This window comes from Notolepis coatsorum, assembly GCF_963971535.1.
Source record: "Notolepis coatsorum genome assembly, chromosome: 1".
In the NCBI taxonomy this organism is placed as follows: domain Eukaryota; kingdom Metazoa; phylum Chordata; class Actinopteri; order Aulopiformes; family Paralepididae; genus Notolepis; species Notolepis coatsorum.
In genome coordinates, this window is record NC_140165.1 from 175,112,983 (window position 1) to 175,139,683 (window position 26,701).

The 26,701-nt window shown below is 43.7% G+C and overlaps 1 protein-coding gene across 1 annotated transcript in view; it reads right to left on the minus strand.

The window, feature by feature from the left end:
- Positions 1-7,401: 7,401 nt before the first annotated feature.
- The window catches only part of LOC311231348 (uncharacterized protein), a 30,106-nt gene continuing 10,806 nt past the window's right edge, over positions 7,402-26,701 (minus strand). The window contains exon 2 of the mRNA XM_084317904.1: positions 7,402-10,392. Within this exon, the coding sequence (XP_084174030.1) occupies positions 8,935-10,392 (1,458 nt within the window). The 3' untranslated portion in view covers positions 7,402-8,934. The remainder of the gene's footprint in view (positions 10,393-26,701) is intronic.

Here is a 26,701-nt window from a genome sequence, read left to right on the forward strand (position 1 = left end):
GAGAGACTCCTGGAGAGACCGGCATGAGGAGGCGTCTTCATCTCCGTCTCAAGTTACTTCCGTCTTATCATTGTTGCAGGAGCAACAACCTGGGTCAGGTGTATGATAGCATATAGTGCTGTATACCATATATATATATATATATATATATATATATATATATATGTCTGAATATACCTGCATATAATCCTCCTATATACCTAAACACCTTCTATATACCTACTTATACACCCGCATATAACCCATAACTCTGATAACTCTATGATAGCATGTACAATAGTGCTGTATACCATATATATATATATATATATATATATATATATATATATATCCATATCTGTCTGCATTAGGGGTGTAACGGTACGGTACGTACCTCGGTTTTGAAGTCAAGGTTCGGTACAGGTTTTCGGTACAGTGGGGGAAAGTTTGGCTTTCCATGTTCCACTCAGGGGCGATGCCAGGGGTGGACTCAGGCTGTTTGAAGGGCGAAAAGAAAAAAAAGGGCACCTACTGCACAACATGGGACCCCATCAGTGAGAAAAAAGCTATGATGCGTCATGTATGGTGAAATAGTCTTCATCCTTGATTAAGATTAACATTAGAATAACATAGACAATCCAGATCAATAGTATAACCACACCTCTATGATAAAAACACACAGGGAACAATACACCTTTCAAATGTTTATTTCACCTCATTAAGTAAATTATCATGGTGTTTGAAAAGTGGATTTATCATAGTGTTTGAAAAGTAGATTATCATAGTGTTTGAAGGCCTAAACCATTGCTGCAGTGGTACATTTCTCAATGCTAAAGATATCAGTGAGGAATATAAATATTTGGGAAAATGCATTTTAATATGGTCTGGGTTGAAAAACAGTGAACCTATTCTTTAAAAGCTATTTACAACATATATTTTACAGGATATAAAACAGTTTAACAGTTAAAGTTAATTTGAGTGCCGTTGAGCTTCTTCCTTTCTCTCTCCTGTCCTCTCCTTCTCTCCTCCTGTCCTCTCCTTCTCTCCTCCTGTCCTCTCCTTCTCTCCTCCTGTCCTCTCCTTCTGTCCTCCTATACTCCCTTTCTCTCTCCTGTCCTCTCCTTCTCTCCTCCTGTCCTCTCCTTCTCTCCTCCTGTCCTCCCCTTCTGTCCTCCTATACTCCCTTTCTCTCTCCTGTCCTCTCCTTCTCTCCTCCTGTCCTCCCCTTCTCTCCTCATGTCCTCCCCTTCTCTCCTCCTGTCCTCTCCTTCTCTCCTCATGTCCTCTCCTCTCCTTCTCTCATCCTGTCCTCTCCTTCTCTCCTCTATCTCTCCCCCTCTCTCTCTCCCTCCCCCCTCTCTATCTTCCCCATTCTCTCCATTAAAGTTAATATATTGTACCTGGATACTGGCTGGATCAGTGGGATATTTTAATGGCAACAGGAGAGCATTCAAGTTATTTGTTGTTGTGGCGTTTGGATAATTTCTCTCCCTATCATCATTTTTATCCTCGCTTTCTTTAGCATCTCCATGACCGTCTTCATCATCATTTCTCTCCATAGCATGAATGAATGAATGAATGAATGAAAACTTTATTTAACAGATTGCAGAATGGGTACAATACAGTACGGCTCAATACACACAATTGTTAAGGGGATGCAGACCAGAGAAAGACGTTTGTCTTGTTTACATCAGGGTCCCCCATCATCTGCATTCTCTTTCCTCAACTTCTTTATCATTTCTCTCCATAGAATCATCTGCATTTTCTCTTTCCTCCACTTCTTCACCATCTCTCTTCCTGATATCACCATTTCCCTCTTGAATATCTCCATCTTCATTGTCTTTATCTAAGGTGGAGCAAATAATATTTGTTTTATAATAGTAATATAATTGTACTGTATATAATATTTGTACTGTAGCCTACAATGTTATAATTGTATTATAAAATAATATGTCATATAGCACTACCACTAGCCCTCTTGCCTTGATTGGAATAAAAAGGATCTATATTTGGTAAGTTTAAATGTTTAAAACACATTTTTCTGTCCAAAATAAGCATTATTGACCATGTTAGCACCAGATTCTCAGTTATAATCCAAACTATGGCTCTGGGCGACAAGCTTGTACACGTAGCTAGTGAGGACTTACAAATACATACCTGTATCCTTATCTCCTCCCTTACTATTGTTGCTTTGGACCGACATTTTCAAAGAGAAGCTTTGACAGCTGCTTTTTAATATTCTTCCGATTTCTTTCTCTCATTGGCATTCTGTAATCATAGAATATAGGCCAATGCTAAACCCACTTTTAAGTTTACTACCACTCTTAAGTTAGCTTTAAAAAGCAATTCACACTGGACTTTAAAGTGCTATGGGTATATTTTGTGCAAATAGTCCTCAAATAATTTGTACACTTTACTTCTAAATTGAGAACACAGGTTAGCATAGAATCAGCTAAGCAATGTACCTATTTAGTTAGCTAGCTACAGTAGTAATACAGCTAGCCTACAGTAGCTTAGGCTAAAACATACTGCCATCAATAAAAGCACTTGCAGTGTATATACATTAGTATTTTGTAATGCATAATTATATAATAATGTTTTCAACTGTGGGGGCACATGGTCAAGTTTAGACCATTGGAAGGGCACCAATGGGCACGTCCTCTAATTTTTGCCACTCAAAAGGGCACTTTAGCGCGATGTTTTCAACTGTGGGGGCACATGGTCACGTTTAGACCATTGGAAGGGCACCAATGGGCACGTCCTCTATAGTTTGCCACTCAAAAGGGCACTTTTGGTTTAGCGCAATGTTTTCAATTGTGGGGGCACATGCAAGTTTAACGATTGGAGGGGCACCAATAGGGCACATCCTCAAATTTTGTCCACTCAAAAGGGCACTTTAGTGCAATGTTTTCCACTGTGGGGGCACATGATCACGTTTAACCATTAGAGGGGCACCAATAGGGCACATCCTCTAATTTTTTCCACTCAAAAGGGCACTTTTGCATGACATTATTTAACCGTGGGGCACATGGTCAAGTTTAGACCATTGGAAGAGCACCAATAGGGCACACCCTCTAATTTTGTGCCACTCAAAAGGCCACTTTAGCGCGCGTTTTTCAACCGTGGGGGCTCCTGAGTCCACCAGTGGGTGATGTAGTGTGCAGTAACTAATTGTACTTGTAGGGCTGTCAACGAATATTCTATATTGAAATTAATAATCGACTTGTAATATTTTTTTTTTAAATCATAATAATTATATTCGATTGTGAAAAAAACAGCCGCCGGTGGGCGGTCGTTAGTGGTTAACATACCGTTGTATTCGTTCGGTACACTACACAGCCGTTCGGTACGGTACACTAAAACGGTACGGAACGTGTACCTTTACACCCCTAGTCTGCATATAATCCTTCTATGTACCTACTTATACACCTGCATATAACTAATTATTAGGGCTGTACCGAATGCAATTTTTTTTACATTCAAAGCTTCTATTGAAGTATTCGAATGTCTGTCGTCATATTTTATGACGTAATCATAATTTGTAATTTTTTTTATATATAATATATAAAAAAAATTATATCCTCAAACTAAATCCTCAATTTCAATAAAGTAAATCTGATTAAATTAGTAATTAAAAAAAAAAACTAAACAAACTTTCTTTAATGAATATAACTCGTCAGTTTCGTCAACATAAATAATCCAATAAGGGCACGGTTGGTACGAAAGTGATGGTGACGTCTTGATGGAGCGCCGATCTGATGCAGATAGGCTACATCATTTATGTTGTTTTATTTACATTTTTATGATGAGTCATATACTATAATAGTATAATATTAGTGTAGCCTAATCTTTATCTGCAACTGTGAAGAAAAACCCCATTGATGAATACACATACAATTACTTTTTTTTTTTTAACGAATGTTAATTTAGAATTCAATTTGGTACAGCCCTACTACTTATACACCTGCATACCCATATAACTCTGTATGATAGCATGTACAATAATGCTGTATATATATTTATTCTTACTGTATATCTATATATACACACACATCTGTACATATCTTACTAGTTACACTGCTGGCCAGTATGACTTACTACCAGTGTCTTTATACCTGTGCATATTAATACTACAATATACATTTAAAGACAATTAATACTATAATAGGTATACATCTGATTAGCACTATTAATCAGCAGCACTAATTTATATATCTTAAAACCAGTTTAATCACCTGTACATTGTATATTACTATTGCACTTTACCGTTACATTTGCACACTGGTTGGATAGCAAACTTTGTTGTACTGTACTTTCTACTTTAATTTTTTTATAATAATTTCTTAAGATATATATATAGCACCTTTCAGGGAACCCAGAGGAACAGATCCACCACAACTGTATGACTAGCAGACTAGCTGGACCCATGCAAAAAGACACCCTCTCTGTATAAACAGGCCCTCAAGGTGCTCGACCGAACACCATACTTGCCACCAGTCACATCCTCAGCAAGTACAGAATCCTCAGCTGGGAAAACCTGACAAAATACACTGATGCCTGCCTACTTTCAAGATCTTAAATGGCAAGGCCCCCCCACCCCTCAGTACTTTTATCAAATAATTTTTTTTTATAAATCCTTTCCCCCCCAAAATTTCTATTTTTCTACCCTTTCCTTGTACAGTGTCCTTGAGTCTGAGAAAGGCGCTTCTCTCTTAAAATCCAATTTATTATTATTATAACAGGTCCACAAGATCTCCCCAGAGAGGGGACTGTACTGTGCCGTTTAGGTCCAGATCTCCCCAGAGAGGGGACTGTACTGTGCCGTTTAGGTCCAGATCTCCCCAGAGAGGGGACTGTACTGTGCTGTTTAGGTCCAGATCTCCCCAGAGAGGGGACTGTACTGTGCTGTTTAGGTCCAGATCTCCCCAGAGAGGAGACTGTACTGTGGTGTTTAGGTCCAGATCTCCCCAGAGAGGGGACTGTACTGTGGTGCCGTTTAGGTCCAGATCTCCCCAGAGAGGGGACTGTACTGTGCTATTTAGGTCCAGATCTCCCCAGAGAGGGGACTGTACTGTGGTGTCGTTTAGGTCCAGATCTCCCCAGAGAGGAGACTGTACTGTGGTGTCGTTTAGGTCCAGATCTCCCCAGAGAGGGGACTGGTGCCGTTTAGGTCCAGATCTCCCCAGAGAGGGGACTGTACTGTGGTGTCGTTTAGGTCCAGATCTCCCCAGAGAGGGGACTGTACTGTGGTGTTTAGGTCCAGATCTCCCCAGAGAGGGGACTGTACTGTGCTGTTTAGGTCCAGATCTCCCCAGAGAGGGGACTGTACTGTGCTGTTTAGGTCCAGATCTCCCCAGAGAGGGGACTGTACTGTGGTGTTTAGGTCCAGATCTCCCCAGAGAGGGGACTGTACTGTGGTGCTGTTTAGGTCCAGATCTCCCCAGAGAGGGGACGTACTGTGGTGTCGTTTAGGTCAAGATCTCCCCAGAGAGGGGACTGTACTGTGGTGTTTAGGTCCAGATCTCCCCAGAGAGGGGACTGTACTGTGGTGTTTAGGTCCAGATCTCCCCAGAGAGGGGACTGCACTGTGGTGTCGTTTAGGTCCAGATCTCCCCAGAGAGGGGACTGCACTGTGTCGTTTAGGTCCAGATCTCCCCAGAGAGGGGACTGCACTGTGGTGTTTAGGTCCAGATCTCCCCAGAGAGGGGACTGTACTGTGGTGTTTAGGTCCAGATCTCCCCAGAGAGGGGACTGTACTGTGCTGTTTAGGTGCAGATCTCCCCAGAGAGGAGACTGTACTGTGCGCTGTTTAGGTGCAGATCTCCCCAGAGAGGGGACTGTACTGTGCTGTTTAGGTGCAGATCTCCCCAGAGAGGAGACTGTACTGTGCGCTGTTTAGGTGCAGATCTCCCCAGAGAGGGGACTGCACTGTGCTGTTTAGGTCCAGCTCCTTCAGTCAGTCCTGTTCTGCAGTCAGAGCCACTCAGTTCTGGAACATCCTGCCAACTGAAATAAGATACTGTGCTGCCTACCACACCTTTACAAAACAACTCAAGACCTGGTTATTAACCAATCAAACATGTAATCACTTTTAATCAGTTCCTTGTGTATTTTATTATTGCTTTTACTATTATGTTGGATTGTGTTGTAAATCTAAAATCTTGCCAAAATGAGTACAGTTGCGAATGAGCCAGCTGGCTAAAACTGACACATTTACAGAAATGTTTATTAATGTGTACTGTCCTTAAAAAAAAGAAAAACTGAAACTGAAACAACTGATCATGGTTTTTAAAAAACAATTTTATTTCTGGTACAAAAAAGAAAGAAAAAAAAGAGAAAAAGAATAAACCAAATATATTAAACTCAATACAGAAATGATCAAACAACTCAAAAGTCCTCTATAAATATGTTAAAATAAATTAAAGAAATTAATTTACTAAAGATTACCATTTTAACACTAAACTGGTCTGCGTTGGCAATGAGAGGGCCTCCGTCCTCAGAACTAAACATCTGAAACCCAAAAACACGTCTAGTAAACACGTCTAAATGCTAAACATTCTACAATATGATGCTCGGAACAGGCACTCTGCACTGGAGTCGTTTTATTAAGGCAACAGACACACAGCCTGGATTAACAACAGACACGCAGCCTGGATTAACAACAGACACACAGCCTGGATTAACAACAGACACACAGCCTGGATTAACAACAGACACACAGCCTGGATTAACAACAGACACACAGCCTGGATTAACAACAGACACACAGCCTGGATTAACAACAGACACAGCCTGGATTAACAACAGACACACAGCCTGGATTAACAACAGACACAGCAGCCTGGATTAACAACAGACACACAGCCTGGATTAACAACAGACACACAGCCTGGATTAACAACAGACACACAGCCTGGATTAACAACAGACACAGCAGCCTGGATTAACAACAGACACACAGCCTGGATTAACAACAGACACACAGCCTGGATTAACAACAGACACACAGCCTGGATTAACAACAGACACACAGCCTGGATTAACAACAGACACGCAGCCTGGATTAACAACAGACACGCAGCCTGGATTAACAACAGACACGCAGCCTGGATTAACAACAGACACGCAGCCTGGATTAACAACAGACACACAGCCTGGATTAACAACAGACACACAGCCTGGATTAACAACAGACACACAGCCTGGATTAACAACAGACACACAGCCTGGATTAACAAGACACACAGCCTGGATTAACAAGACACACAGCCTGGATTAACAAAGCATACGGGACAGGACTACTGAACTAAACGCACACAAAAAAAGTGTTGGTGTGTAAGGGGGGGGGGTATTGCTGGTGTTGGTCGTGGGGGGTATTGCTGGTGTTGGTCGTGGGGGGTATTGCTGGTGTTGGTCGTGGGGGGTATTGCTGGTGTTGGTCGTGGGGGGTATTGCTGGTGTTGGTCGTGGGGGGTATTGCTGGTGTTGGTCGTGGGGGGTATTGCTGGTGTTGGTCATGGGGGGTATTGCTGGTGTTGGTCGTGGGGGGTATTGCTGGTGTTGGTCATGTGTGTGTGTGGGGGGCACAAGAACATTACTATCATTCAAAGCACCGGAGATCCTCTGTTAAGCTACAGCAGAACATCTCAGCTCGTTAAGCTACAGCGTCTTGGCTTGTGGTGGCTAGCGTCTTGGCTTGTGGCTAGCGTCTTGGCTTGTGGCTAGCGTCTTGGCTTGTGGCTAGCGTCTTGGCTTGTGGCTAGCGTCTTGGCTTGTGGCTAGCGTCTTGGCTTGTGGCTAGCGTCTTGGCTTGTGGCTAGCAGCCAGCACCCTTTGCCTTCAATGGATAACGCTAGCAGCGCTAACAAGCAGTTCTAAGGGGGAGATTTAAGTAGAAAAGCTGCCTTGTAAATATAAATAACATTCAAATCTGAAACATCAAGGTAGCATCCTTAATCCTGAAATCGCTCCAAATAGGTTTTGTTCCCAACAAGGTATATATATAAAAAAAAAGGGAAGACTAGGTTTTGGTCACTCAATATTTTTACAGTTGGCAGGCAATTTTATCCATGGGAATAGGAGACATAAGAGACCGACGTCTTCAGAACAACTAGAATGTCCACCGTCCTTCAGAACCAACTACGACTAAAACTACGACCAGACGGGCGACAAACACTGATGCCAACCAGCGTCCCTCACAGAGTCACCCAGCGACTCTGCCCACGCCGCCCGCCCAGTGGACCTCCACAACACAACCTGCCCGACGACGGCACCGTTTAAAACAGAAGCAGCGCAGTCAACATGTATCCTTAAATATAAAAAGAAATACCTTTACCGGGCTAGAATAAAAAATACTGTGTTAAGTTGGTGGAAAAAAAAATAACCTTTCCTTGTTCGGGTGGGAAAAACGGAGAGAAGAAAGAAAAAAACGAGTCACATTGCGTTGGTTCGCCCAGCGCAGTAGAAAGAAAGGCTTTGAGCTTGGCACAGATGATGCATCTTTGGCTGTCGTCACATTCTTTAGATCATTCAGAGTTTGTCGGTAATAGCGGCCTATAGGAGTTCAGTTGGGCTTCAGCTACAGGTGGCACTGAGGCCAATCACACTGTGATTACAACGTCATCGACGTCTACTTACAACATCTTGTTCGTCTGATAAGTCGTCTCAGCCTACTAAAATATATGCTTCAACACTCCCGTCTCAGTATACTACAATACATTTGCCTCGATACACATCTAAGCTTATTACAAATGTCTCGATGCGTCTCGGCTGCAGACGCCTCTGGTCCCGCGCTCCGCTAACCAGCGGCAGGGAGACAACAGGACAATCTCATTCGGCGTAAATCTTTCAGCTCCAACGGTTGGTCGAGTGGGTCCTCGCAGGGATACAAAACTCAAGTCTTTATTCAGCCACACAGTCCAGGGGCTCCCGTCTGCCAGCGTGCGTCGTCCGCTCCTACAGGAAGAAGCTGGCGATGTCGTCGGGAACAGACAGCTGACTGAACACCGCCAGGCGCCTGCCGTCGGCCGCGCCGCACGACTCCGAGCCGCTGAGGGAGCTGGTGGAGCTCCCGGCGCTGCTGCCCTCCCGCTCGGGGTCCGACAGAGACGCGCGGGAGAGAGAACCCTGCGGGCCAGACGGGGGGGAGGAGGCCGGAGACAGGCCCGACAGGGAGCACCCGGAGTCGGGGGAGGGCAGGAACTGAGCCCGGGGATCGGGCTGGGGGCCGGGGGAGGCCGCGAAGGCCGAGTCCATCTGCAGGAGGGCGTGGGACAGGAGGTCCTCCAGGAGGGCGCAGGCCGGGGGGGAGGGGGAGCGGAAGAAGGAGGGGGGGGGCTGGAGGAGGGCCTGCGGGGCGGAGGGGAACCCGGCGAAGCTGAAGCTCTGCTTGAGGAGGGGGGGTCTGCGGGGGGGCGGGGCCGGGGCGGCGCGCGAGGCGGCAGCCTCCTCCTCCTCCTCGTTGTTGTGCATGAAGTGGCAGCGGATGCCGTACGGGCAGAAGCCCACGGTGTGGAAGGTGCGGCACGGCTCCGTCTTGTACTTGGGGTGTCGGCTCAGATCCCGCAGCTCGTCGTACCCGTGGGCAAACTGGCACTTGCTGCCGTACTTGCAGCCGCCGCTCTCGGCAAAGGTTCGGCACATTTCAGTCTTGTAGCGCGGGGAGGAGGAGGAGGAGGAGGGGGAGAGGAGGGAGGCGGCGGAGGAGGAGGAGGAGGCGGCCAGAGAGCCAGCGCTCAGCGCAGCGGGGCAGGCGAAGGGGGGCTTGGTTTCAGTCCCTGGCCAGCCCAGCGTGTGGGCGGAGCTGCTGGTCTCCACCATGCTGAGGGAGCGCTCGGCCCAGAAGCCGGGCTTACTCCAGCGGGTGGAGTTCGGGAGGCGTGAAGGCAGGGCGCCGTCCGACTGCTGCCCCCACTGGCAGGGGGAGAGATACGCAGCGTCTGAGGGCTCCACAGAGAGGTGGGGAGAGGAGGAGAACAGAGAGGAGGTGGAGGAGGAGAAGAGCGCCTCCTTGCGGGGCTGGCCCGTGTAGCCGGGTGTCCTCATGGCCGCGCTGAGAGGCAACAGAGGTGGCTCCCTCAGGCTCTGCTCCCTCAGGCTCTGCTCCCTAAGGTCCTGGCTCTGCTCCCTCAGGCTCTGCTCCCTCAGGCTCTGCTCCCTAAGGTCCTGGCTCTGCTCCCTCAGGTCCCTCAGGCTCTGCTCCCTCTGGCTCTGCTCCCTAAGGTCCCTCAGGTTCTGCTCCCTCTGGCTCTGCTCCCTAAGGTCCCGGCTCTGCTCCCTCAGGTCCCTCAGGTTCTGCTCCCTCAGGCACAGCTCCCTCAGGTTGTGCTCCATAAGGTCCTGGCTCTGCTCCCTCAGGTTGTGCTCCCTCGGGTCCCTCAGGTTGTGCTCCCGCAGGTCAAGGCTCAGTAACGGCTGTAACAGATGAAGACGACAACATCAGCTTCACAGCTCACTCAACTAGTTTTAAGATGGACAGACAGAGAGACACATGACATCCATTCTGCACCTCCAAGTCCAAGGTTAATAAATACAGAACACAAGAGTAGCAGTAGTAGTGGTAGTAGTAATAATAGTAGTTTCATTCAGTCATCACACACAATATGCACAATCATTCCAGACTGTAAATAAGGTAAACACTAGTCTGTGTACAGGCTGAAGCATAATGCTTATACACCAGCGTTTCCGTTAGCCGGTAATTACCGGTATTTGACCGGCAAAATCTGTTGAAGTCCGACATATTTAATCTCTCCGGTCATAATGTCCGGTGAAAATAATTCCCTCTAAGCACAATTTGATTATTTGAATTAAAATAGGCTAAAATTAAATAGCCTATGCGATGAACGAAACAATCATTACATTTGTTTCATCGTTGCTTCACCAAGCAGCCGGTCTAATAATGACAACGATGTTGTCAGCGCGAGCTTGCAGCTGCTAGATTTGCGAAAAGCATGCAGCTGCAGACATTATGACCAGCACCAAGTCGTTGGGAGGTGGAGATATACATCACGCAAACCCACGATAATGTTGCCGTCTCTCTCTGCCAAATTTCTCAGTTCTTCGCTTGATATAATTAATACAAATGTCCAATATAACGGAATTCGTTGGCTCATAAAAATGTGATTATAACAGACTGCTGTTTATTAATGTCGGGCAGACTGCCCACCGACACCTCAAGTCGGCAGCAGCACGAAGTTTCGAGGGACTTATTTTATTTGGAATATATTAATGACTGTATATACGCAAAAGTAGCCTAGTTTTAAGTTAAAATATTATAAATGCCTTGAGGATGTCATTCTTTATATAGGCCTATCAATTGTTTTTAAGCTCTGACCGGAATTTATCCCATTTTGTCCGGTAGATTGAAATCTACCAGACACTCAGACCTGCAAAAAAAAATTCTAACGGAAAACCTGTTATACACTATGCCTGTCCTATATTCTATCAAATTAAACCTCCAACATTAAAAAAAATTAAGTATTCACATTTCTAACCCTCAACATTTGCTATATAAACCAGAAGTGAATGACTTATGTTAAATGTATATCAGCATTGTTCCACATGTTAACCCCAACAATAGAAACGCATCTCCTTGTAATCTCTTTCTTAGCTTTTTGAACAGTAAACTTGCAAACATCTCAAAATCATATTTGCTCTCCTGTATTGGAAATAAACCTTTGCACACACAGGCCTTTGTTTTAGCTCTGTACATCATTCATTTGCATAATTTTATAATAAACCAAATCATGACATTTAAAAAAAATAGATTGGATTTATGTGAACATAGTAATTAGAGTTGTTCCGATACCAATAGGGCTGTCTTAAATACTTCAAAGCTTCGTTCGATGGCACGAGCTTCAAACATTAAATTATATATTTTTTTGCCTCAAATCTTGCGCCTCCATTCCAATGAAACGAAAGTAAGCGGCGCCTCGACTCCACCTCTCTACAACAAGCATGTGGAGATTATCTGTGTTGAAAACAACAAGGACATGTGCAGCAGACATGTCGATAAAGAAGTCATCAGACGTGTGGTTACACTTTAAAATATGCAAAGACAATGCCCAAAAAGCAGAGTGCCAGATATGCCAGAAGAAAATGGCATATCACAACTAGGGATGCACGATATTGATTTTTTGACACCGATACCGATAACTTTATGCTCCTCAAGCCGATATTTATTGTATTATAATATTTTTTTTAACTGTATATATATATATATATTTTTTTTTATCAATTTCTTTTTAGTATTTATAAGCTCCGACGTCATCGGTACTCGAGAAATTATGGAGTTTTTTTTTGAGGAATTTAAACGTCGCAAACTAATCTTGTTGGCCGTTGTCTATATCTCTCCTGCCTGTGTGTCTGCCTGCGCGGGGAGCGGGCTGCCTGCTCTCTCCTCTCTTCCCCTCCCACACACACACACACACACACTCACACACACACACACACACCGAGTACAGACAGCTCTGCTCTCATAATGGCGGACAGAACGAAATGTTCAAAAGTCTGGGTCTATTTTACTAAAGTCAATGCTGACAACGCTCGTTGCCACAAGTGCAACAAGACATTTGCCAGTAATGTATAAGCGTTGGTACTTGTCAATGTGGCTGGCGGGGAGATAACGTTAGCTCTGAGTAGAGTAATGGCTGACAATCCGGAGGTAAATAAACGAACGAGAGCTTCTGATTGGTGGTAAGAAGAAGAGGTGGGTGCAAGCCGTGGGACGTAATTGGCAGATCGACTGTCTGTCTCCGAATGTAACGTGACTACGTCACAGCCAAGAAAGGGAGCGCTGGATTTGTGAAAAACTCCCTGTTCCTAAACCACACGCCATCAGTTTTACCACAGTACTGGCAAAACGGGAGGAGGCTATAATAAAAACAAGCGCCCTTCATCCAAATCCACCCACACCGGATTTCTTTTAACCAAAAAATTTATTATACGTTATCGGAGCTATCAATAACGTTATCGAGTTTATCGGGATGACGTCATAATTGCTGATATCGGGCCGATAATTATCGTGCATCCCTAATCACAACAACTTTGTCAAATCACCTAAAAAACGTAAGTATCATTGTACACGACGGTGACGCCACACAAAACATTAATAAGGCTATGCCTATGCTGCTATGACTAATGTGTTACCAAGTTGGCTAATTTAATTGTAATCATCTGCTTTTGTAGGTGCATTATCTGATATAATTATAAATTAAATATAATATAATTGTTTGCTTGATGGACACAGGTTGCAACATAATTATGTAATGTCATGTTAATTAATCCAATCTACTTTATTTATAGAGCACATTTAAAAACAACAAAGTTTACCAAAATGCTGTACAAGTCCCACAACATAAGATAATAAAAAAATTCTCTTCTCCCCCCCCCCCCTCCCCCGAAGCTTCGAAATAAAAAAAATCGAAGCTCGGCCCCAAAGCGTCGATTGCCAAAAAAAGCTTCGAAGGTCAGCCCTAGTGTTATGTCATCATTTCATGCCCCCCGTTGAGTGCCACTGACGCAAATTGTAGTTTTGATTTTTTTTATTAGGATCTGAATTCATATTTCATCAACCGAGTCTCCCGTTGGTACAGCAGCCCCTCTAGGAGCTCCGATGGGAAAATACCGCCCCCTATCGTCTATCCCTGTGTAACTGCAGGCCATTCGATTAGAATGGTGGATCTGTGGTGGATCTGTGGGGGGGGGAGCCTCCTCGCTCCATTATGCTGGCGAGGGATCTGATGACGAGGGAAGTGATCGCGAGATGGAAAGCAGTCTGGAATATATATTTACAGCATATTTGGAATGGCGATCAGGAATTGGAATAATCTTTTTGGAGAACATCTGATCTAAGGTAAGGAGTCTATGTTACCAGTTTTATGATAATCAGAGCTGTTTTCACTGAGATAACAGCGTGTCCCGTATGTGTATATGTGTGTGTGTGTGTGTGTGTGTGCTGTTGAGGAAATAAGAGAAACGATTTCTCAGCTCGCTTCTATAGCGTGCATAAGTACACATATACTATCGATAATCTAGCGTTTATTTGAAAACGATTCATAAATAGGCCGACAAATGACAATGTGTCTAGTGTATTCGAGAATATTCCAATAAATGCCGTTTATGACGGAATCTTTCTATTTTCCGGAAATTTGAGAAAACGATAGCTTTTCGAAATGCTATAAAAAGGATATGAACCGATTAAAAAACAATCAGTTTCGACAATGTTGACTGCAAACAAGTCATTGATAAGCGACGGGCAGATTAGACACAAAAAAACATAGATTATGCGTTTTTAAAGTGGAAATGAAGCAGTGCGATAAATACATATTCATAGCATCACATTAGTATTTAGATAAGCCACAGAAGAAATCACGTTATAAGAATAAGCAGTTTCTAAGAAAAAACGGTTTGTTGTGTGCATTTCTGAAGCATTTAGCATTATGGGCGCGGCCATTTTGTTGCTGACGTCATGCCACTGGTTGGGTGTATACACGGCTGGTTAGCTGCCTATAGTGAATGGGTCAGTCAGTAAATAAAATGTTGCCTACAAAACAACGGGACCGCGGTGGTTCCGTTTGTATTGCTCCTAGCTGTTCAAACTAATTTTACCATGTGAGAGAGAGGAAAGTTGGTTAATTTCCACAAACTACCAGTGAAAAAAACAGTGTTGTTGGCACGTTGGCTCAGGCTGGCTGCACTCAGGCGGCGCGACCAGCCTGTTGGACAGGGAAGGAGGATCTGCAGCGAACACTTCATTGCCTCGGATTATGTTGTTGGGGGTGGAAGTTTTGTCCAGAAGACCACTAATCAGCTGAAGCGGTTCCCTCGGTCTTCGACAGACAGACCGGCGTTAGCTCTCGGGAGCGATCGCTAGCTAGTTGGCACCAGCCGGGGACCGGAGTTAGCTCTCGGGAGCGATCGCTAGCTAGTTGGCACCAGCCGGGGACCGGAGTTGGCTCTCGGGAGCATCGCGGAGCATTCAGCCTGCTTGTCAGCAACAAAATGGCGGCGCCCATGTTGAAAACAGGGATATTATATTTTTTTTCAGACAAATAAGATAGATTTCACATTTGATTATAGAACCCTGTCTTACACAAGGTACACAACAAACAAACTAGGATCACATTGCTCACTGCTTCATTTCCACTTTAACGCCATCATTGAAGTGGATGATGGCACTCAAGGACATTAATCAACGTTATGGCTGGCACTGAAAGTGTTAATATCGAATATTCGACCCCCCCCCCCCCCCCAACCAAAAAAATTATATATATTTTTTTAATTAAAAATATATTGTTATTTTTTGTTTCAGTTTGAATTCAGTTAAAATGTTCAGTTTCAGTTCAATTCAGTTAATGGATCATTAAAATCAAAGGGTATTGCACATAAAGGCACTTCTATCAACCGGTTTTAATAAACAAACAGAAACAGTAGCATGTGCATCTTTTAGATCAATTTGGCTGCCTCTAAATATAAAAAGGAATGAAATAAGAATGGTTTGCTTAAAAAAATTAAATAAAAATCTTTTTCTCTTCCTTTTAATTTATTTTAATCCTCTTTTTCCTCCGCCTGATTTTCGATTTTTCTCCCCATCCCAATTTAGTAGTTATGTCAATTCCCCCCCCTCCCCGGTTGTTGTGCGCATGTTCCTCCTACTGGTCGGTACAAAGGAACGCTAAAGTCCACCACATGCTTCCTCCAACACATGTGGAGACAGCCAGTGGCTCTCTTCTCACCTGGCAGCGAGGACTCTCATTGGTGAAGCGTAACGCGTGGGAGGTCACGCTGCCTTCACCACTTCCTGCCTTTCGCTGAGCAGGCGCCCAGACCTGACCTGTAGGAGTCGCTGTCCACAACGCCCACCCTCGACTTCCCTCCCCATAACTCAGCCAAACGAGTTAGTATGACGACCGGCCTAAGCCGCAGGTAATGCTGACTCCGGGAGTCGAGACCGCAGCCTCTTGCGTTGGTGACTAGCGCAATCTCCGCTACGCCACCCGACCGCCTTGATTTTCGATTTTCTGACATGAAAATCGAATGTAGATATGGGATAGAATATTCGGTATTCGGTATCGGAAAGGAAAAAATTGTATCGAACATCTCTAATAGTAATCAGCCTCATATTACGAATGGCCCTATTTTAGGGGTGCACCGATATATCGGTCGGGTATCGGTATCGGCCGATAAGTGCCTTGTTGACTGCCATCGGCCTATAAGCTCAAATGTGCCGATGGCAGTAGCCGATAAATATCCATCAATTTGTGTCGCGTCAATCTGGCCCACATGTTAAAACTTTGAAAAAAGTTTCAGTCAAGCGACCTGCAGGCACAACGCCGCCCCCACACACGCTACTGCATCAAAGTTACTACTTATGATTAACAAAGGCATTTGTTTTGTGGCATTAACGTTATATAGTTACACGTTCAATAGCATCAGCGTATTTGCCGGACCATAGCAACGTCCGAGGACGACCTAGATAGATCGCAAGCATTGCTCGTTCATATCTCAGCCCGTGCTGAGTTGTGCCCATTCTGCGGTCTGTTAATAAAGTTTTCAATCAGACAGATGTATGGAAAGGCTTTTATAATAACATTTGTTGCAGTAAAATCATTATGCCTCGTTTAGTCATCCTGCGGAGCGCTGGTAATCTACTCGTTGGCCGCGGGGAGCTAACGTTAGTAGCTTTGTTGTTAGCTCTCGTCAAAATCAATGGCGGACATAGCGGAAGTAAAAAACGAATACTTTAATTAATACCCTAGTTACAGTACAGCAACCAAATTAAACTGTATTATCAAGTCAACTGAAAATGTGAATAGTATGATTTTCTTTTTGAAAAAAAAAAAAAAAAAAAAAAAAACTCCTTCGAAATAAGCTGTGACCTGTTTTGACCTGCACCTCAAAGAATAGGAATCGAGAATCGTTTAGAACAGGAATCGATATGGAGAATCGGAATCGGAATCGTTCAAATCCAAACGATGCCCAACCCTAACCATGGCGGAATTAATACCATAAACATATTTCTTGATGTTTCCTTTTTTTAAGTAAGTAAAGAGGCCTACCATAATTCCTCTAATAGTAACCGGTATTCAATTAAAAACCGGGTCTCTATTAATGACCGGGTGCGCTGTTGAGCTAAGCAATTATAAGCCGGCCTCCTAATACAAGCCGGGTTTCATGTATATTAGAGGAATTACGGTATTTCCCTCAACGGATTTACCATAGGCAATATATTTTGTTATTGTTGTTATATGCTGGCCTGGCTGTGCAGTAAATACCATATAATGGTATGGTGTTAATGTTTACCAAGAGAGTAAGCCTACCTCAGAATTGTATAAAACGAAGTTATTATTATTATACCAGTATTGTGATTGCACTATTTTACCACCTGTAATTGCACTGTTTACTACCGTATTTCATACAGTACTTGGTTTCAATAAATGAACCCAGTACATTTTACTGGGTTCAAACTGACACAAAATGTTGATTTATTCATTATGATCTGTTTGAAAATTAGAAATATAGGCCTCTCTCTTATACATGCCTCCTCCTAATACAAGCCTGGTAGCCTGTAGCTTTATGCCAAGCAAGCAGTGCAAAAATGCTTCCGCATTCGTCACCGCACGCCAGTGCGGTAAAGCGCCCTTCTTTTCAGACAAATGCTACCGTGCGTGCACCGGCGGCGGCGTGCTCGCTCAGGTGCGTGCGTGCGCCGGCGTGCTCGCGCGAGGTGCCCGCGCATGCGCATGAGAGCGGAGCTCAATATATATAAGTCACCGCCCCTTATTCAGTATCTAGCAATAGCTCAATTGGCAAGGACACATGGCTGTGGATCCTATGGCTTGTTTGCTGGCGAGTTCGAATCCCATCGAAAATATTTTTTAACGTGATTTTTTTTTAACGTGTATTCTTTCGCCGGTTAAGGTTAGGCATTGTTTCGGAGTTGGTTAAGGTTAGAACGGTTAAGTTTAGGCGCTGTTAAGGAGCTGGTTAAGGTTAGAGTTTGTCAAAGAGAATGGCAATATAAGGTTAAGGTTAAGGTTAGGCATTGTTTCGGAGTTGGTTAAGGTTAGAACGGTTAAGTTTAGGCGTTGTTAAGGAGCTGGTTAAGGTTAGAGTTTGTCAAAGAGAATGGCAATAGACAGCCTATTTCCGCGCGACCTGGGCGCTGGGCGGCGGAAAATGAAAGGCGCATTACTGCACGCTACTACGGTAAATTTTTGCACTGCTTGCTTGGCATAAAGCTACACGCAGCCTGGTATCCGCTACAGTTGAAACAAATACAAGCCAGGGTTACTATTAGAGGAATTACGGTATGTTCATATCGGTGAGCACAATTTGTAACACAAAAAGAGAGACGTGTAGCCTATTTATTTATTTAATATTTTATTTATTCATTTTATTATTATTATTTTATTTGTCGCCATGGCTAAAATAATAGTCAAGCATAGGGCTAAAACATTTTCATAAACAATATAATTTTTTGTTATATGGTTATGGTGGGGGCTTTTCTATGCATTTGTCTGATTGATTGAGAACTTTATTGGCAGATTGCAGAATGGGTACAATACAGTACAGCTCAGTGGACTGGAGGATGAAGACCAGAAAAAGACTTCGGCTTTTTTACATAAGGGTCCTCCATTTTCAATTAATCAAAACATTTAGAGACATACAAATATACAGTAGTATTTATGCACATGTATTGGGATTGCCCACCGGTTAAGATATTCTGGGAAGAAGTGACCCAGCAATTATCAGAATTCTTATTTCTGAACATACCTGTATGAGTGTATCGCTTCCGCAACGGAATTCGGTTTTCTCTGATTGGCCGCGCCCCCCACGTGACCTGCCCCCCCTATCCACCGCTGCCGCGGACTCGCTCGCTTCCTCAATTTATACGCATGGAAGTATTGACTGAATGAATGAATGAATGAATGAATGAGAACTTTATTTAACAGATTGCAGAATGGGTACAATACAGTACGGCTCAATACACACAATTGTTAAGGGATGCAGACCAGAGAAAGACGTTTGTCTTGTTTACAGGGTCCCCCATTTTCAATTCATATAGAACGACTACGCCGTAACAAATCATTAAAAAAATATACCGTTAACTGGAATATGTTGTGCCTTTACACACATGTTGGATTATGTAATTGGTTTGTCATGACAAACAAATAAAAAAAAAATCACGATTTACTTGCTGGCTACAACAACACAACACTCAGTGACTGCATGTAGTCAGAGCCAGAGCTCAGTTGGGGGTATTCATCAGACAAATCGGATGCAGGGATTCGGCTCCCATCAGGCGGGCAAGAACTGCGGGTTTTCAGCCTCTCCCCTCTCTCCTGGAGCTTAAGGGGGAGCTTAGTATTCCTGCCGCGGAGGAGGTGGCTACAACAGTGACTACATGTTGTTTTATTTGTTTGTCATGACAAACCAATTACATAATCCAACATATGTGTAAAGGCACAACATATTCCAGTTAACGGTGTATATTTTTTTAATGATTTGTTACGGCGTAGTCGTTCTATATGAATTGAAAATGGGGGACCCTGATGTAAACAAGACAAACGTCTTTCTCTGGTCTGCATCCCCTTAACAATTGTGTGTATTGAGCCGTACTGTATTGTACCCATTCTGCAATCTGTTAAATAAAGTTCTCATTCATTCATTCAGTCAATACTTCCATGCGTATAAATTGAGGAAGCGAGCAAGTCCGCGGCCGCTCGCTCTGTCTGCCGCGCGCGGCAGAGCGGTGGATAGGGGGGCGGGTCACGTGGGGGTCGCGGCCAATCAGAGGAACCCGGAAAGCGAATTCTGTTGCGGAAGCGATACACGCTACCTGTACACCTCTGTATTGCTGTTGAATTATGTTTTTCAGTTTGCAGCCCCTATACAGCTAAAGAGACTAGTTTTATCCGGTCTCACAGCTGCTAAAAAGCTGATAGCATCACGATGGATTCAACCGGATAAAATGTGCCGGAAGGTATGGGTTCTTACCTATCTCGATGTGATTTATCTAGAGATATCTACAGCAAGAATTTTAAGTGTCAGTGAAACCAGCATTGCAATCTGATTAGAAGTGGTGGAGAGAATAAAGGCTAGCATATGAATTGTAGTGCCTGGTTAGAAACAAATGAAAATGGATGAATTATCCAAGTGGGGGTCCGGGGGGGGGGGGGGGGGGGGGGGGGAAGCGAGCAATAGCATATGTATGTATTGTATTAGATAGCAAGTATTAGGTATATATATATCTCGTAAACTACATTTATATTGATTCAAATGGAATGTATAGTCCTGTGATTTACATTGGATGTTTACAATTAATGCTTGTGTGTCTAATTTTATGTTATGTTTAAAAAAATATACAGTAGTTTCATTAAAAAAAAATGAAAATAAAAACAATATATTATACATACAGGGCTTGACGTTCACACCTGCCCAGGGCTAGTGAAAATGCTGAGTGGCTAGTGACTTTGGAAAACCACTAGCCACAGTGGCTAGTGAGCCAAAAAGTGAACGTCAAGCCCTGCATAGGTGTGTCAATGATAATGTTCACAGCGTTTGGAGCAATAATATAATCGCTAGGTTCAACACAGCCAAGGCATAGGTGTGTCAATGATAATGTTCACGGCGTTTGGAGCAACAATGCAATTGCTAGGTTCAACACAACTCTTCCACATCTACACCCTCCATCTTGTCCCAGTCAGCCGTTGCCCCAACTGGAGCTCCTTTTGCGGCTGAGTCACTGGTCGCAGGCAGTAGTAAACAATGGAGTCAACAGTCAGAAGCACAGTTGTACAGTTGGCGTGTAGCAGTATGATTACAATGATACTGTCCCCAGCAGGGGTTAGTGAAGAAGAAATGACCTATATTTATTACTTTTTGGGTGGGGGAGCGAGTGCGGGGATTTTTGGCTAGTGAAAATGCTGAGTGGCTAGTGACTTAAAACAGCTAGCCACAGTGGCTAGTGAGCCAAAAAGTTAACGTCAAGCATATATATATATATATTTTTTTGTGCCACAAATATCGGTATCGGCCAATTGTGTTACTTGAACAATCGTATCGGTGGCAAATTTTCATATCGGTGCACCCCTACCCTATTTTGCAGTAAGACTATTGGATTTACAGTCTAAATACAAAGAGCAAACTCTACACTTTAAACAGGAGACAAAAGAGCTCCCTCTTCATTTGTTTATTGGAGGTAAAACAAATGAATATTAAACACAAGCCGCCTGTGCCCTAACGCATTACATGAGAAACCCCATTGCCCAAAATAAAGTCTAAAATGCCTATAGATAATCCTGTGGAACTACACACGAATAACGGCCCAAAAACTTTAATAAATATATTAAGAATAATAAAGCCACCCGAATACTTTCCCAAGCAGTGATCAGGTAGATAATTATCCTGCTAATCTTTGCACTTTGGAAACAATTGATATTCAGTGCAGTATTGTAGTTTGATAGTAATGTTATGGACACTGGAGCCTCCACAACTAGCCACCAGCTGCTATAGCTTCTATAGCTGGTGAGCCTTCTGCCTGGTATATCAACTATGTTGGCATTCAACCAGTAACGTTAGTCAAAGGGCATTTTCGGTCAATTAATCTGACAACATCACTGCGTGGTATATCAGCCAGGGTTCGAAATTAACAGGGGCTTGGGGCAATAATGCCTGTGAAAATGGACAAAATGCCGTCGAAAATCAGTTAAGGGGGGCACAAAATGCCCCAGACAGTTTACTAATTATATATATTCTGTTGAAGTCAGACATATTTAAATATCTCCGGTCATAATGTCCTGTGAGAATGATTCCCTCGCGACCTGTGTTTTGCTGATGAAGGCGGTGTGCGCGTTCCTACCAAAGGTAGCCGCATTTCTGGCAGACGTTTCTGGTCATGTGACATGTATTGTGCGCCCAATAGCGTGACAAGCTGTGTCTTTGCCCATTTCCACATCAAACAGCCTGCAAACTACCTGGCGTTCTATCGCCATGCTCTAAGACAAACTCTAACCTTAACCAACTTCGAAAGAGTGCCTAAGCTTAACCAGTGTAGAAACTGTCGTCGGCCAATCAGAGAGCGTCTGCCAGAAATGCGGCTACCTTTGGTAATCACGCAGGCGGCGTGGCAGCTTGGTGCTGGATTAGCGAGAGGCGTGCAGCTGCGGAGCCGCAGAGCTCACAGTTGTGCCCGCACAGTGCAGTACTCCAATTCAGCCATTGGGTGGGTGGCGCTGCTGAGCGGTCCCCAGACCGGACCCGATAGCGCCGCTGGCTCTGCGGCTTTTGTTTGCCTGCTTAGGTCGCTTTCACATATAGTTTTGGTGGACTCGGTGCGGTTCTGGTGGTGAAGTTGCAACATTGTTGCATTCTTCATTTGGTTCGCATGCGTTCACATAGCAATCCGTCAGGCGCACCAAACGATCTGAACAATGTCACGCGGTCGAAAAGGGCGCTCGTCTATTGGACAGTGGAAATGTGTGTGTGGCTGCGAGCCCGTGTGTGCGCGCGTGTGTGTGTCTGTGTGTGGACTGCGAGCTCTGTCTGACTCCAGATCAGCGGAGGAGAGTTGTTCTATTGAAGCAGATTACCACCATCCTCTCGCTAAACAACTTGTACACCACGTTGTTATATATATATATATAATAATAACAATATAATAAGCCGCGTTTTTTCTTCCTTCTTCCCAAGATGCACAGTTAGATATATAGATAGATATAGAGATAGATGCAGTGTGCTTGTTTTGCATTGAATGCTGCGAGCAGTGGTAATAAGCACTTCCTATATTTGGTTCGTGTTTGGTCCGATGAAGCGAACCGAGACCTACGTTTTCAGGCGGACCAGAGTTCGCCTGTTTGGTCCGGCGGACCGAGTTTGACCGCATTCACACAAACCCGAAAAACCGGACTATCGAATTCTGGTCCGATAATCCGGACCAAACAGCCCCTGTGTGAAAGCGACCTTAGTTAGTGCCGAGGGGCTGAGTAGAGGAGTTCAAACAATTGACGCGCATCGTAAAATAACTCCGTTCCACGTCCAGGAAATACTTGGCTTAACATACACTATTTTATACTGATGCGTTCTTGCGTGCTTGTGTGCTTTCAATATTGCGTGTGACACAACCGGTCCCCAATGGACAAACATGCTCCCGTTCTTAGAACTATCTTGTGTGTGGTTGCGTTCTTCAATTGCGATTTGCGGTCAAAAGAAAATATGCTCTCCTAACTCTCACCCCCTCTCTCTGTGAACTGTCAACCTCAGTGAACTGTCAACGAGGGATGGGTACCTTTCACATTTGAACCGGTACCGGTACCTGTGAATCGATACCGGTACCCAACGGTACCTTTTTTCTGTACTTTAGTCTCAAGAAATTTAATTTACCTACCTCAGTCGTGAAAAAAAATCCAAACTTCAAATAACTACAATTTCGACAGTTCGGCTTGCCATTGCTCCGACTGCTTTGTTGTTGAATCAAGTCAAATCCTAGGTAAGCATATATTGTGCGTGTGAACGTTGACATGAAAAGAAAAAAAAAGGTAAAAAATATATATATATATATATATATCGGTATCTCACTTGAATCGATACTCTGTAGTACCGACGTGTTTTGGTTCGGTACCTCAAAAGTACCGAATTCGGTACCCATCCCTACTGTCAACCAACGTGAAAAGGTGAATGACGTTCCATAAAAACACTCCCATTAGCGCCACACCCCTGTGAGCACGCCCACCACCTAAAGTGACAGTACAACTAATAATACAACACAAATAGAATACTGAATGATAATAAAGAGACCTCCATTACGGTGCCTACACTTGTCGTGAGACTCCGGCTACAAACACGGCTAGTGTTCGAGGAGCTTGTGTGGATCTTTTTGTCCGCGGGACGAAGATTGTCAAAAAATTTGGATGTAAGGATGTTTAACACTTTGGTTGCCTTGGGTTAAATTAATGATATACCATAGGTTGCCGGCTCTATTTGTCTATGGAGAAGTACCCCTTCTTTGCATGGCTATAACTTTTTAAATTCTATTGCTACATTGCCATTATTAGGGCCCATTCAAAGTCCTATATGTATTGTTCATTGTGTAGCAACGTTAAACTTTTTCATTCACATATTCATAGTAAAGTATGGTCTAATGTATAAGTATGTTTTCATCTCTTTCTGCAGCTTTCTCCAGAACGTGATCTATAGCCCCAAATGCATTATATTGATGATGCAATACAGTTTTATGGCAATCAGCGCGATATAAAAAATTCCAACTAGACTTACTTCTAGAAGTTACTACACGTCATCTGATGTTGACCGGATGGGCTAGGGGGCGTTTATAATTCCGTGGGCAGCGTTATACCAATCATCTAATGTGGGTCAAATGTTGATAATAGCAGTTAGTATCGAAGACGGTAACGTTACACGCTGAAACTCACCCCAGTCTCCGCGTGCCGTTGGGCGATCATCGTCGAGTTGAAATCGTATCATTATGGGATGTAAATTTACCCGGTCCATCTCCAGCTTGTATAATGGTATATACGTCCAAATCATGTTGTTTATCGAGTTATTGGCAATCGATCACTGTGTAGTGTGACGAGCCAGAGTCGCGGGACCTATAGCGAGCGCCGGAAGTACTACGGTCGTCTAGGACAACCTCTATTCAACATCCTGTTTGGCGATTGCGCCGATCGGCCACCAGATGGCGCTCCTGAACCGCCAGAGAGCTCAGTGGGTCCTGCTGGTGGATCTCAGGCCAGCGGAGGGGCATTATGAATCCGATCGCAGATTTTTGAAATATTGATATAAGGACGCTGTACAGCGTCCCCCGGCAACTTGAGCATGGCCAGCAATGACGTGAAAAGACGTTTCATGGCAGTCAAAGTGTTAATAACGTTTATCATAAAAATTCAGTGCCCCCGAAATACAAAAAAAGCCCCCGAAAATCAATTAAGGGGGGCAAAAAAAGCCCTTGAAAAAAAAAAGTAAATTTCTAACCCCGATATCAGCGTGTAGTGAATATGTTCCAGCGTGCTAGAAGCGTGGATGGATGACACGCAAAGTAGATTATTTCTCAGTCAAGGAATGAGGCAATTAAACACTTTTTAAACATCAGTTTAGAAAAGTAATACAAAACAGTGATTTTGCCATGATAACGATGACCGTTTAGACTGGGAGAGCAACAGGTTGTGAATGGGTTTTGGTAACTATGTGTAAGAAGAGTTCAATAGTCTTTTATCACTACTACCATCGTCATTTGTGATCTTCACAAAAAAAACAATTAGTGTATGACTAATAATTTAGGTCACTTATAAAGAACGTTGTTATGGGGTAGATTACCGTAAATCCTCAAATAGAGGGACCTCCGATAAAGGAGGGGCCTCTTATAATGAGGGGGGCATTTAGACAAACACAGGCCGGTCTCTAATATAAGGTCGCAAAAAAAAGTACTTTTATTTTTCGTGCCGTGATATAGAATGAGATAAACTCTTGCCAATGGAAATCAAGTGCTGCCTCCCGCTACACTGACTACCGTACATTAACGTTTCCCTCTGGTTAGCTTTAGCGCTAGCTAACGTTGTCATAATATCTAGATCTGTGGTGTCAGCTGGATGACGTTGACTTCGTTTGCAAACGTTAACGTTCGCTATCTATATGGCGTTGGCAGACGAGGCTGGCGTTGTCCAGTTGACACATTACAGACCATGATGCTATGATAACGTTAGTAGCTAAAGCTACTAGGGATGGGGACCGAACCGAAACACGTCGGTACTACAGAGTATCGATTCAAGTGAGATACCGAAATTATATATTATTTTACCCTTTTCTTTTCTTTTTACCTTTTTTCTTTTCATGTCAACGTTCACACGCACAATATATGCTTACCTAGGATTTGACTTGATTCAACAACAAAGCAGTCGGAGCAATGGCAAGCCGAAAACTGTCGAAATTGTAGTTATTTGAAGAGCCCTGATCGCAATGGCCGACTTGCAGGAAGTAAACAAGCCAAATGAGAGCTTCCGATTGGTCATTTGCTTTATTTCTAGGGATGCCCGGTATTATCGGTAGAGTTGTTCCGATACCGATACTAGTATCGGAAATGCCGCCGATACTGCCTAAAATGCTAGTATCGGTATCGGCGAGTACACGTAAATTCTAGCCTCCGATCCCATGATGTAATTTATCTCCTGCCGAGTCCTGCGGAGAGTGAGGATTATAAAATGAACATGTTTTAAAGTGTGATGCTGTGTCATTTTAACAGCAGATACACTTTCTTAAATTCCATTGTCCCCGACAGTGCGGTGTGACGGGGAGCTCGGACGGGAATCGGGATGTGTTTGGCTGGTGTTATGATAGCATTAGCTGGAAAGATAGCTAGTTGGAACAACATCCGCTTTTAACGTTACATCAAATCAGATGATCGCCTGTCCTTTCTCCAGGACCTAACACTGTCCGTGACCGTCTATCAACAATAATGCACCCACGGTGAATTGTATTTAAGTTAAGTAGCTACGGACTAGCGTTAGCTGACTATTACTAACGTTATCTTAATGTCGATGCGGGAAGGCGAGCTAGGTCAGTTAGCTTAGCTTGATAACGTTACCGTGTCTAAAGTTGGTGCTATTCACATAATCCAGCAATAATGGCTGCAGACCTGCAAGCAAAGTACAGCAAGTGCCAAAGGATAAGAGTCTGAGGCGGAGTTTCAAAAGAGAATGTTGAATATTTATTT